Source organism: Spermophilus citellus (assembly GCF_964194105.1).
Source record: "Spermophilus citellus genome assembly, chromosome: 5".
NCBI classification, from domain to species: domain Eukaryota; kingdom Metazoa; phylum Chordata; class Mammalia; order Rodentia; family Sciuridae; genus Spermophilus; species Spermophilus citellus.
In genome coordinates this window covers 146,670,573-146,684,029 of record NC_138186.1, presented here as the reverse complement: position 1 = coordinate 146,684,029, position 13,457 = coordinate 146,670,573, and the positions used below count along the sequence as shown (strand labels likewise).

The 13,457-nt window shown below is 45.3% G+C and overlaps 1 protein-coding gene across 1 annotated transcript; it reads left to right on the top strand.

Moving 5' to 3' along the window:
* Nucleotides 1–259: 259 nt before the first annotated feature.
* Nucleotides 260–1,078, top strand: OLIG3 (oligodendrocyte transcription factor 3; the record flags this gene model as incomplete). Its single annotated transcript, XM_081296510.1, has 1 exon — nucleotides 260–1,078. The coding sequence occupies one exon, from the start codon at nucleotides 260–262 to the stop codon at nucleotides 1,076–1,078; it is 819 nt and encodes a 272-aa protein (XP_081152636.1).
* Between the last annotated feature and the right edge of the window lie 12,379 nt (nucleotides 1,079–13,457).

Sequence of the window (13,457 nt, the reverse complement as noted above, 5' to 3'; positions counted from 1 at the left end):
CAGCTCTATAAAAGCCCCTCATTTTCAGTGTGAGGTTAGTTCAAGCACACACCAACTAGCTGTCCAGGAAACAGCCCAACCAGAGATAAGGGCGCGGGGAGGGAGAGAGGCGGGGCAAGACAGTGCCTCCGCTTTTCTTTTCAAGTCCTGCAACTGAGAAGTGGGTTGTTGGGCTGTGCGGATTTTTTAATAATCAAGATTCTCCTTAACTTCCCGCCTAAAGCCTCCCCCACGGTAGGGCCGCATAGCCTGTAATAAAATGAATTCTGATTCGAGCTCTGTTTCCAGCAGAGCTTCATCTCCGGACATGGATGAGATGTACCTGAGGGACCACCACCACCGCCACCACCACCACCAGGAGAGTCGTCTCAACTCAGTTTCGTCCACACAGGGCGATATGGTGCAGAAGATGCCTGGGGAAAGTCTCTCGCGGGCTGGCGCTAAGGCCGCGGGAGAGAGCAGCAAGTACAAAATCAAGAAGCAGCTGTCGGAGCAGGACCTACAGCAGCTGCGGCTGAAGATCAACGGACGCGAGCGCAAGAGGATGCACGACCTGAATCTCGCCATGGACGGGCTGCGCGAGGTCATGCCCTATGCGCACGGGCCCTCGGTGCGCAAGCTCTCCAAGATCGCCACTCTTCTGCTAGCCAGAAACTACATCCTCATGCTCACCAGCTCCCTGGAGGAGATGAAGAGGTTGGTTGGCGAGATCTATGGTGGCCATCACTCGGCCTTCCACTGCGGGACTGTGGGGCACTCGGCCGGACACCCGGCGCACGCGGCCAACACGGTGCACCCGGTGCATCCCATCCTGGGCGGCGCGCTCTCATCCGGTAATGCCTCGTCGCCGCTCTCCGCCGCCTCACTGCCCACCATCGGTACCATTCGGCCTCCCCACTCGCTGCTCAAGGCGCCCTCCACGCCGCCCGCGCTGCAGCTGGGCAGCGGCTTCCAGCACTGGGCCGGGCTGCCCTGCCCCTGCACCATCTGCCAGATGCCGCCGCCACCGCACCTGTCCGCCCTCTCCACCGCCAACATGGCCCGGCTGTCTGCAGAGTCCAAGGACTTGCTCAAGTGAGCAGCGGGCCGGCCCGGCTGCTGAGGATGAGGAGAGAGCGGCGGGAGGAGCCGCGGTGCCGGGCCGGGAGGGAAGAGGGATGCTAGGCGCACGACCTGCGGGGAGGGCGGGCGCGGGGTCCCTCGGCCTCCCACCCTTTCGGAGAGATTTCAGATCCCACTTGACCCCCAGGGAGAAAAGACCAAAAACAAACTACAATTTCTAGGAGGTAGAGAAGGGGGACTCGAACCAGACGTCGTGTTTTGCATGCATGCTTCTTTTCCCCATGCCGCGCCAGTATTTCTCACTGCCATATGCTCTTGTCAAAACTGCATTTGTTGTATAAAGACGGGATCGGTGTAGTTAAAAAGATGCGAAGGAACTTTCCATTTGACTTTCTCTGGCTCTGTTCTCACCTTGGGAAAAAATGGCCATCCTTTTTGTGCGAAACAAATGTAAATATTTCCTTGAGATGGATGCAATTATGAGTCTCTCTGTCCTCACCATAGTTTTTCTAGAGACAATGGAGAGAGGGAGAGAGGGAGAGATGTGTATCTCAAGACCCAAGTTTTGAATCTCAACTCCCGTCCAGGGCATGACAACCTCCTATGTGGGTTTTCCTTTTCGACGCAGTGTAGGTCAAAAGAATGCATCCACGCTTCTAAATGAATCTTGTCTAACATGTTGTGCGGCCATGGTGCCATTTTCCTTGTAACAAGGATTTATTAGTGAATTATCTGAAGTACTCCATATATCTGTCTGTGGTTGTATGAAATGAAAAAGGGGGCAGAGTGCAAAGACCCACATTCACGCACACGCGCTTCTTCCCCCACCCCACGCCCTTCAAACTTCATTCCAAACCTTCAGCTGTTGTAGGGGCCCGCAAGCTTGGGTTCCCTCTAGTAGCTTGCCCCACCCCCCTTGCTCAGTTATTCTGCATGCGGGGTCGGCTCTCTCTATTATCAGCTTTGAAAACTTATTGTGGTTTGGGGGAGGGGTGCCGTTTTTATTTCCTGAACATTTGCTTGAAATATTTTGTTAGGGCCTCAAAGACAATACCTGTCTTTATTTTTTATATATTCTTGATAACTATGATATATTTATTAATAACCAGTGTTTCTGGATGAGATTTCAAATAAAAAAGAACCTTAAATCCTGGTTTTGCCTTTGCCTAAAGTCTTAGAAGATGGGGTTAGTGGGAAAGTATGGATTCAGTGAGGTGTGTCTGGGTATGGGTCAGGGATTTGGGTGGCGACAGGATGTGAAGATTTTTCCCCCCTCTGGTCTATTACACATAAAGAGGATGGGTAAATTGGTGCTAATCATTGCAACTAAATGTCCTTCAATGAGACAGTGTCCATATTTGTAGTCTTGTTACTTGGGTTCTTGTTTACTTCCCTCATAAACTCAGAAATTGAGTTTTTTGTTTTTTAAAAAAAAGCAATCTGGAAACACAAAGTGGCAGGAAATGAGAGGCGGAGTGGTGACTACCCTGGGTGTGTTGGCAACAGACAAGAATGAAGCAGTAAGTTAACTTCTTTTTACTTTAAATTAGCCTTGTGATCTCTCCCTACCCATTTTAAAATCCAGTGTATGTTTAAAAAGTCAACAAAGAATGATCTTAGAAAATAATCATTCACCCGCCTGCCTGCCTGCCCCCTCTGCAGCATGCCCTGCAGAGAAAGAATGCCATTCTGCTTTGTAAGGTGAGCTCTGGGAGGAGGCAAAGCACTACCCAACTCTCAGCATCTTGCAGATTTATAGGGAGAATTTTCCTTTTTTCCCCCTCCTTTAGAAGATTGCAGTTCTAATTAACTAAAGTTATTGGGCATCTTCAGTTTAAATGTCATTTTAATCACTTACTTTACTGTCTTCACTCTCATCTCATATCCCCAATAACACTTCCAAAAAGTTGGTTTAAACAAGAGTAAGTAATCCAGCAGAGGATTTTATTTGTTTTAAAAGAGTAAGAAAATGAGCTCTAGTGATAACTCCAACAGCACACGCTGATATTTCCCACTGAGAAAAATAGAACATTGATGGAAATGTACCACCTGGAATTTATTTCTGAATTAGATGAAATATCATCTCAATATTGGTTGAGTCCTGTGTTCTCTTTCCAGGATCCACTCAGGAGAGTGCATGTAGGAAGCATTTACCCTTCCCTTCCTGGATCCCCATGTCTGCCCAGTGCTGCCCTTCTCTGGGAGGATACCTTTGGGGGTCCCTCTTCAATCCAATTCACTCTCCTCAGTGACTTTTTCCTCTTTCACTACCATCAGGCCACTGGCAAAGGAGAAAGACCAAAATGAGAGTCTGTAGCAGAAGGCACTTATTTCCACTGGTTTTAGGCAGACAAATGAGGGAATAATCATCTGTTTCCCAAGTGTGATTCATTTCTCTGGGTAAGGAAAGAATAAATCCCTGTTGAGGATTTATTTGAAAACAACACAAGGCAGCCCTCCAGCCTTTCCCTGAGTTTATTATTTAGAAAGGGGAGGGGAGGGAAAGTTTCATCAATCAGGAAAACGACTTTGTCCTGAATCACTTGCTTCCTTTGAGTCCTGTTTCCAAGGCCTACCTCAAGGAAAGACTCAATGCCTCACTGGCTGAGGGGTGTGCTTCTCTTTCCTTACAGCCCAGGCTTAACGGGGGACTGGAAAGGAGTAAAGGAAAGGAGTAAAGGAAACACCAGGGAGTATTGGCTTTCTGGGTTGCTGGGACAGGAATTCCTTACATTACCTCCAATAGTCAATTTAAAGAGCTGTGAAGTCCATTTTTTTTAAAAAAATTATTAGTTATTGATGGACCTTTATTCATTTATTTATTTATATGTGGTGCCTCACACATGCTAGGCAAGCACCCTACCACTAAGCCACAACCTCAGCCCCTTGAAGTCCACTCTTAAGAGGTACTGAACTAAAAGGAACCACAAGCCCAGGTAGCTGTACTTGAATTCATCCACTGGGAGGGAAAATCAACAGCTCCTTCCAACATTTAGAAGATCCTCCCAAGGCCTTGAGCTCTTTTCTGGGTTATAGAAATTCCTTTGGCTTAGAGATGATTAGGAGAGAGAATTTCCTTAAGAACTGGACAGGACACAAGACAGGGAGGAAGGCAATTTGGGAACCGGGTCTTCCGAAGGTTTCTGATTGTTGGGAAGAAAACCACGGATTACTGGCCTTTGGAGAGGGCCTGGCATTCTCCCCCGGGATGTGAGTTTGCAGGCATACCCTTACTTTCATTGCTTTGCTGGTTACATTCTTGAATTATCAACAAGACTTATATAACCACGAAGGTGAAAATGGTTCTTGGATAGAATTTTTTTTCATTGTAAATTTATCTCTTTCTAAGAAAGTTCGTCAGTTTAAAGTAGTTTTTAATTCAATCTAGAAATCTACGATTTTTTCATCCTGGATTAAATGTTGTTTTACACTTGAAAAGATAACGGTAAAGCTTCATGGGCGGAGGTACCGCGGAAAGCTCATGCTAGAAACCAGTTGGCTTCTTCTCAGGCTGGTGGCAGAACTTTAAGGGCTCAAAAAAGTCATTCCTGGAAAGGGAAAGTGCAGCAGGCGGTAGGTTGGGCCCAGGAGATCTTTGTATTCGGGTTCTGGGGCCTTGGGCTCACACCACCCACAAGGGCAAAGAGATTCGGTCAGAGGGGGTGAGGCCCAAATTTTCCTGGGTCCCACAGCAGGAAGCTAACATCCCCTTAAACTCCCCCCACCCAGCCGCTCCCCAAGATGACGAGTAGAACAAGGTTTTGTCGCCTCCACTGATGTCCTCAGCAGAAATTGCAAAAGCCCCCTACCTCGGGGAGGGCGGTGGATTTCCCAATCACCTCGCCTAGACCAGGAGATTTAACTGTGCTTTCCAGGTCACTTCCAGAGGCATCAAGCCCCTCTGTCCTCCTCCCATCTGCCGCTGGAGCAAAGGGATGACTGCTCCCATGGTGCGTTAAGGGTTGGTTCCCAGCACTCTGCGCCTGGACAAATCTGAGGCCTCGCAGCTTGCCCCAACCCCTCTGCCGCTGTGGGGACCCGAGAAGGGACTTTGGGGCCGGGACGGGGCGGAGCTTCATGATTCCAAAGACACCCCACAGAATCTCAGCCTCACTCCTTGGAGGCATTTCTCGGATTGACAGGACAAGCAGAGTCAGCCACTTTCCTACAGAAACCCTCCCCATTGTGTCCTCTGCGGGCCTCCCCAGGCCTGAGGCCACCTGGTACCCGCCCCTTCCCGGCACCCTGGTCAGGGGAACTGGGCAACCATAGCTGCAAAGAGAGGAGGTCGGGGCCAGGCGATCATCCCGGCGGTCACGGATTTGGGCCCCCGTGGTGTCCTCTGATTTGGGAAGGATGCGAGAGAAGGAACTGCAACAAAAATCTCCAGGTTCTCGAAAAAAAAACTAGGCCGGGAGGTGAAGGGCCCCTGCTAGATCGAGAGGCCCCGCCTCCAGGAAAATCTGCTGGAGAACGAGTGTCCCTTCTAATCCTACCCCTGCGAAGTATCTGAGCCTCCAGTGTACCCAGTGACTAATAAGTGGTCAGGAAGAGTCAAAACTCCACAGGTTTGTGTATGCGGAATCTCTTTTTGGCTGAATGTCAATTTTCAGGGGTACTTTCCCCGGACACTGCGGCCGCGGGGCTGCGAGGGAGAGGGACAGAGTAGGTGAGGGTAACATTAAGTGGAAGAGCCAGAAAGCAGACGAGATCCGCTCTCCACTGTCCCCCCCCCCCCCCCCGCGCCCAGTCTCTCTCCTCTCTGCCCACCTGCTGGGTGCGTTGCCCAGCTTTGCGCCAGGACCTTGGTCCCTGGATTGGAGCTGAGTCTGGTGAGAAGGTTGTGCCTAGGAGCCCCGCTGTCCTGGGGGCCCTCAATACAGAGGCAGGCGGGGCTGTAGATAATCAGAGAAAGATGTACTGGAGAGAGGGTAGCAGTGATCGAGGAGCAACCCCGACTGCGCTACCTGCGAAGAACCTCGAAATCCCTAAGCACGTAGGGCAACCGGGAGGGAGAAACAGACACTTAACTAAAAACAAATCTACACTAAAAAAAATCTCAACTAAAAACAAATCTACACTACCACCGAGCGTGGCGGGAGCGCTTTTTTTATTCCGTGAGTTCCTACTCTCCGCCTGGGGCTGACACTGTACGGTTTATCAACTTTGGTAAGGACGTCTGGTCAAGGTGGGCCCAGGTAGTCGGGGAAACAGTGCCCTTTCTCATTAGGGACCTCAGGGAGACCAGACCGCCTCATCTCCGCGGCGGACCCGGGCTCCAGCCCTAGTGGCGCAGAGCCTCTGCTTTTTAGCCTAGCCCGGGGACTGCCTGCGACTCCTGCAACAAAGCGCGGTCTCGTCCCCGCAGCCAGGCACACAGGAAAGAAAGTTTAATATGACCCACGAGAGGATCCTGGAGGGCCTGGATCTGCTGAGGCCAGGACCCCAAGGGGGACAGAGGGAAGGTGTGCAGATCTAGGTGTTCAAAGTGGGACCTTGAATGTTCAGCGGTGCTCTGGGGTCCGGATGGAAGCAGAATGGCTGGGAGCGCAGGGGCAGGGCCGAGGATCTGTGCGACAGCTTTGATAGCTGCTCCCCAGCGTTTTAACGTACCGTCGGGCTCTGACCAGAGCAGGAGCTCGGCTTTCTTTTCGTCAGTGACTTTGAAGACATCTCTCAGAGAGTGCAGGAGCCAGGGTCTGAAAGCATCCGTAACCTCCCTTGGCCTGGAAAACTCCAGAAGTCGGATACTGCGTCCCCACCCCGCCCTCCAGCCCCTTGCAGCAGGGCTGAGGTTCTCAAGAATCACTTCTGCCAGAGCAGAAGCCTTGATTTCACAGGAGGAAAAAGAGGTTGGTGTGGACACATTTTATGAACAGTCTTTTCCCCTCCTGATAATTCAGCCCATCCCTTCTACCTACCTCAGAAAGGGACAAGGAAGCTAACACGTTCCATTAGACTCTATATAGCGCTCTATCGAATCCCCAGCCCCTTGGTATTTATAGCCTTCGGAGCATCTCCGAATCCTTCTGTTTCAGCAAGGAACTGCTTCTACATGCTTCCCCTGAGCCAAGCCCTGTGCGGGGGCACCAAAGGGAGCGGGGGGGGAACCCAGTAAAACAGCGAGATAAGTGCATCCAAATTCATAAGAAATAACCTCTGTGCTCAGGGCCTTGGGAGTTTTAGTAGGAACACACAGCTAAGTCACTTAAGTCCAATGATAAAAACTCCATTGGCGGCACAAAACCAAAGTGCCGCAGGCACGTCTTCTAGGGCCTTTTTCAGACGCTAGGAAACTCATTGCCCATTCCTTCAACTAGACAGAGGACTGGAGCAGATGCCTTGATTAATATGGAAATAAACAGAAGCAATGGTGGCAGTACTTAGTTTCGTCGCAGTTGTTTAGAGATTTATTGACCAAGAGATAAACTTCAGTCTGGGGCATCTCCGTAATTCATGTTCCCATTAGTTATCACCAAATGAGCAAATCGTTTTTCTTTTAAATGTTTTTTTTTAAGAAAAAATAAAAAGAGGGAGGAGGTCGGAGGAAATCTTTTAAAAAATGGGATTAGAGTCATTATCCTCCGTGGCTCCCTGAGCTACAGAAACTTGCCTCTGGACTCCAGAGTTGGCCAGGCTGTGTTTTAAACATAAAACAATCCTGTAATTTCCTTTAAGAACAAAAGTTTTCAAAGCAATGACCTGCTCAGTGTCCCCGTCAATAAAGCTGAAGTGACTTAATGGTCTGTTAATTACTCCATCCCTGCAGGAGGAGGGAAGCTCTGCAAACCCTCTGTTGATTGAAGCTGTGGTCTGTCCCCAAATGTACAGCTGGGGTTGGGTCATTGAAAACCCACACAAAACAAAAATCCTTAATAAATAATCCTACCTAGAACTCAAAGTTTCAGCGTACAATTGCTGGATGGTCACTGGATCCTCAGAGAAGATCCAAGGGAGCACCCTTGGAGGCTTCTGATAATCTTTAAAGCTTTAGACCAGGGTTTCTTCAACAAAAGTTTTAAAAGAGCTTTTTTGACTTTTCTTTTCCCGTATCCTTCTGTGTCAAATTTTCTTCTCTTTCACTTGAGTCTTTGACTATAATTCCTTTATCCAATCTTTTTTTGATTCCTCATTTAACACATATTGAGAGTGTAGGCATTTTTTCCCTAGTAGTTTATTAATGGTTAGAATGTGAGACAACAGATTTTGAGTGTCCTGAATGTAAAAGACAGATTTTTGAGTGTCCTACTTTTTAGGAACAAAGAATCAAAACAGGAGGCAGGTTCTGGTTGTTAGTCTCCATCTTTTCACATATGTTAGATAACAACAGCATGATGCAATTAAATATATTTCTAAAATAAAAATCTTTAAAACTTGATCTTCAAATCATGCAATCATTCAGTTAATTGGCACCAGAAACAATTGGAAAAGTTCAATTTTCAACACACCTCTTTAAGAAACACACACACACACACACACACACATAAATGTGCTATAACACTAATTGACAAAATTTTGTTTTCAATTTGATATACATTTGGCCTTTGTTGGTCCCATTCAAGTACAACATTGCAGAATGGTGAGATCTGGCATCTATGAATTTGGGTGTTATGAAAGTGATCAATACTATATGAAATTCAGGTTAGTTCTTTGCCTAGTTGAAATGATAGCAGGAAGAGTCTGTCAAACCATTCTGTTTGCCTCACTGTTTTCACTTCTTAAGAAAGTGACCCTTAGGTATCACGTGTTGCTTAAAACCAGCTTTCTTTGCCAGAATTGACTGGACCACATAAAAGCTAGTGAAGGTAAGGAATGAACAGGGGAGGAGGCTACCTCAAAGGTGATTAACAGTAAATTGAGCCCATAATTGTGCTTCATACAGAACAGTGTCAAACACCTTTCTCTCATTGGGAAAGTCTAAAAATCTAGTGGGTCTAGAAAAGACTCATTATTTAAAAACTCACTTGACCCCCAATCAATGCCAAGCTTTGGTCCTAGTTCTCTACTGCTAACCCTTTACTCCAGAAATGGGATCCAGACAGAGAGATGGACTTTATGACCTGTATAGTCCAGAAAGAGTTGTCCTTTTCAATAACAAATTCAACATTGCCTGTGCACACAATGAAGTCTAGAGATCCTGACTTCCCCACTATGCTAGATAGAGACACACATGAAAAATTAGAAGCCATTCCCTCTTGCTAAATAGTCTATAAGGAAATAGGAGAGGAGGCAATTTGTTTCCTCTTTTTGCCAAACTATATTATTAATAAATTAGACTCCAAGACTGAACTGAATGAGGTACAGTTTTGGAAACTATGCTGACGTGAAGAGGTGAAATAGGTTTGTTTTTGTTGTTACCTTTGCCGTGCTGGGGGTGGACCCAGGGCCTTATGCATCGTAGGCAAGTGTTCTAATATTGAGTTACATCAGCCCAAATCAGTTTCTTTCTCTTTATTTTGCAGAGATTAATGTGCTCACATATCAGTGTTCTTTCCCCAAAGGAATTTTGATTTTTTTCCCCCTTGGTGCTGTAGCACTTTCTTCATTCTGGGAAGTATTTGCCAGGCTCTTAACTGTGACAAGTTGGACAATATTGACAATGAAAGATTTCTGGAATATTTTCAAAATGGAGAGACTCGATATTTTTTTGGAAATATGATTTTCTTTAAACCTTAGCCAAATGTTGATTTGTCCTTGAAACAGCTGATATTGACAGTATTGGGGTGGCCAGAGGAGAAATAAGGGAGGGAAAAGAAGACAGTGCTACTCTTCTAAATTGTGATTCCAGTGTTCTCACTATGTAGACACTAAACCCATCCTAAGGACTGAGATGTTTTCCTTATAATTGCTTACTCTGCTATTATAGATTCTTTTCTATTATTCCTTTCCTTTGAAATTTTATATGGAAGTTGTTCATCTAACTATATCACAGAGCATTACCAGAGTAAAAGGCTGCCTGCCCTCAAGTTTGTTGACACTAGAATTAGGTTCAATAAAGCATCCTATGTTTCTCTACAGTTTAGACTCAAATGGAAGAAGTCAGAAGTAATAGATGGGCAGGTAGAATTAATAAAGCAGTGATAAAATGGATTTATTAAGTAAGGCAGGTCAGAAGTGAAACATAGTAACCACTTTTTAAAAATGCAAAACATTTCCACCTGTGACATAACATCAAGAAGTATTCTTAAGCCACATGTGGTGGTGCACACCTGTCATCCCAGCCACTGAGGAGGATGAGGCAGGAGGATCACAAGTTCTAGGCCAGCCCAGGAAACTTATGGAGACAGTGTCTCAAAATAAAAACTAGAAGGATATAGAAATATAATTCAGTAGTAGAGGTTCCCTAGGGTCAATCCCCTGTATGAAAATTAAAAGGTTATACTTATTAGTTTGTTTCTTACCTATACAAGCTTTTGGTCATGAAGGCACTACTTATAAAAATAATCATGTTTCTTACTTCTGAGAGATGAAAGATTTATGGGTGATTGCTGTTTCTGTTTGGTCTTTCTCTTCAGTTTTCCTTTCTTCCTCTTCTCTATGTTCATCTCAATGATCTGTCACCGTCTTTTTGCTGTCTTCTTCTACTTCCAGTCTCAACTTTATTCCATTCCTACCCCCACTAGCCACTCCACTGCTTTAGAGGATCAAGGGTTGACATTCCCCTGGTGTTCTGGCTGTCTCTAGGAAGCTCCCTGCCCTCTTTCAACATCTTCACTCACAGCCAGTGTGATGTTTTAGAAAAAAGGAGCTACACTGAAGTATGTGAACAGAGACTTCACCAGTCCTTTAACTTACAAAAGTAGCATCACCATGAGCAGGTCTTCCTAGGGAATGAGACATTGTGGTAGAAACTACTCATGTTTTACCAGCTTGCACCAACTCATGAAAAATACTTTTATGGTTTTAAACAGTTGGCCTATATTAACCCACTTAGTTCTCCACTGCCCCTAAAGTTTGTGGATGGGAAAATTAATCCTCAATGCAACAGTGTTGAGAGGTGGGATCGCTAAAAGAGGGTTAGGCCATGAAGTGATTGCATCTGCCCTCATGAGTGTATTAATGCTGTTACCGTAGGAGCCCTAGTTATTGTGGGAGTGAGTTTCTCCTGAAAAGACACTCTATCTTGTGTACACTTTCTAACCATTTGATGCCTCCTGCTATGTTATGTCTCATCAAGAAGGCTCTCACCAGATGTGACAACTTGATCATGAACCTCCCAGCTTCCAGAACTATGAGCCAAATAGATTTTTATTCATTATAAATTTCTCAGTCCATAGTGGTCTGTTATAGGGACACAAAATGGGCTAAGAAAATTTAGATGAAGTTTTAGATGTACATTTTATTCCAGCTTAAATTTTATTAATTTTATGTTATGTGTAGCTTTCTCTATATAATACACCAGTTTTCCTAACATTGTCTGCTACATAATTCCTATTGACTTATGGTTCTATCTTTATCCTATATCAAGTTCCAATATTCATGTGTCTGTTTTTGAACTCTCTGTTCTGTACCATTAGTCTATTAGTCTATTCCTATGCCAGTATTCCGTTATTGTATTGCTATGAGGTACCAATATATTGTTATTACCATGACTGAGTATTCTATCTCAATATCTCAGAAGCAAGTCCAGGAAGGATAAATTTTTACTTTTTCTTGGTATTGTTGCCAAATTGAATACTTTCTAAGCTAAATAGAATACTTTTTTTAAATTGCAGTGTTAGTAGCATAACAAGATTTCCTTCACCTGTTCCTTTCCATGGTGGAGTGATGGGCAACGAGATATGTATACATGTAGATCTATATTGGAGTTGCTGTAATATTCTTTTTCCTTTTCTTCAGCCCAAAGCTGATAACTATAGGTGGGAATTTTTAAGCTCTCTGCCTCCTGACTTGAACCAGTTTAATGCCTCATTAATCTGGGCTTTGAAGCAAATTTCCCCCCAATCATAAAAACCTAAAGATATGTTCATCATTATAGTCTACTACATTATATATCCTATATCCTTACAAACCTTCTGTATGGTGTCTTATGCAGTGGATAGTAGGATATTTCTTCAAGAAGGACCTTTCTGATAATCTGGAAAAAATAATTGGCAGAAGGATTCAAACCTCAATGGGGAACTTTCATCCATAAGTAGGTTTTTCTGAACCTATAGGCTGTGCACATGCTAGCTCCATTATGTAGAAACCTTCCTGGCCCACTTCCTCCCTTGTGTCCAGCCTGCTCCTGGTCTTCACTTCCCAGCCTTCTCTGGGAAGCCTGGACCAGTGTTAATTCCCTCTCCCTTGTGCTGGGAAGCCCAATGTACTTCCCTTCACTTCACTCACTACCTGGAACCATTGTCTTGTCTCTCTCCCATTGGAATGTGAACACCATGGAGCATAGTGTCTGGAATATTGTAAATGCATAAAGAACAATTTCCAAATCAATGCATGACAGAGTTATCAAGGAGAGTCACTCTTTGAATGGGTAGTTGCAGAAGATGCTCTGTTATTTCCCTTCCAACTATGAGATTGCATGACCATATAAAACAAAATCACAGTCTGAATACATTTACAACTATTCAAAAAGCCATAGCAACATGAGCATACAGTTCACATGTAGTTCTGGGTACTTTTTTGAGTGGAAAGTAACTTTGTAACTTAACCAGATAGCAAAGAATGAGGAAAGTGAGAGTGGAACAAAGCAAGCTATTGTGGTACAGAGTTTGGCAGAAGCCTCAGTACCCCAGCTGCTGCATTTCCATGTGCTATGTTGATAGTAGCTGCCTTTAAATGAGGGACATACAATGTAATTGTATGGAACTCTCTCAATAGTTTGGGAAGACAGGAGAGGGAGGGTTAAAGAAGTTATGCAACTGAGAAAGGGTGCAGACAGTCAAGGGCATGGCTGAATTTTGAATACTGTGCTGTCTTATTCCAAAGTTCATATTCCCAAAACTGTCTTGGCTCTTCATGAATATCCTTCTGATCTGTTTGACCTCTCCCTCTGTCTTCTAGGTGGCCATGTCTTTTTGATAGTAACCTACAGGATACTGCTCCTGTCCATTCCTCCCTAGCAGCACCTTTAAGGAGGTCTTGTTTCCAGAAGATTATCAGGTATCTTGGCTATTTGTTTGTTCTAGTGTGTCACCCATTCAATGAGCCTTGCTCGCCTCTGGGCACTGCACTGGGTTCTGGGGATGCAGTAAGGAATGAAGATGTGGTGTCAGCACTCAGGAAGCTGAGAGCCCTGGGAAGGAGGGAGAGAGAGAGGTATGTCAAGCTGACTGCTAATCAGGTGAAGAGGTGAGGTGGCAGGAACAACCTCGGAAAATATCCAGTAGCAAAAGAGAGCATAAAGGATTTGCAAGGTATCTTAGTGCAGCTGGAGTCTAGAATCCCGGTGTGTGAGT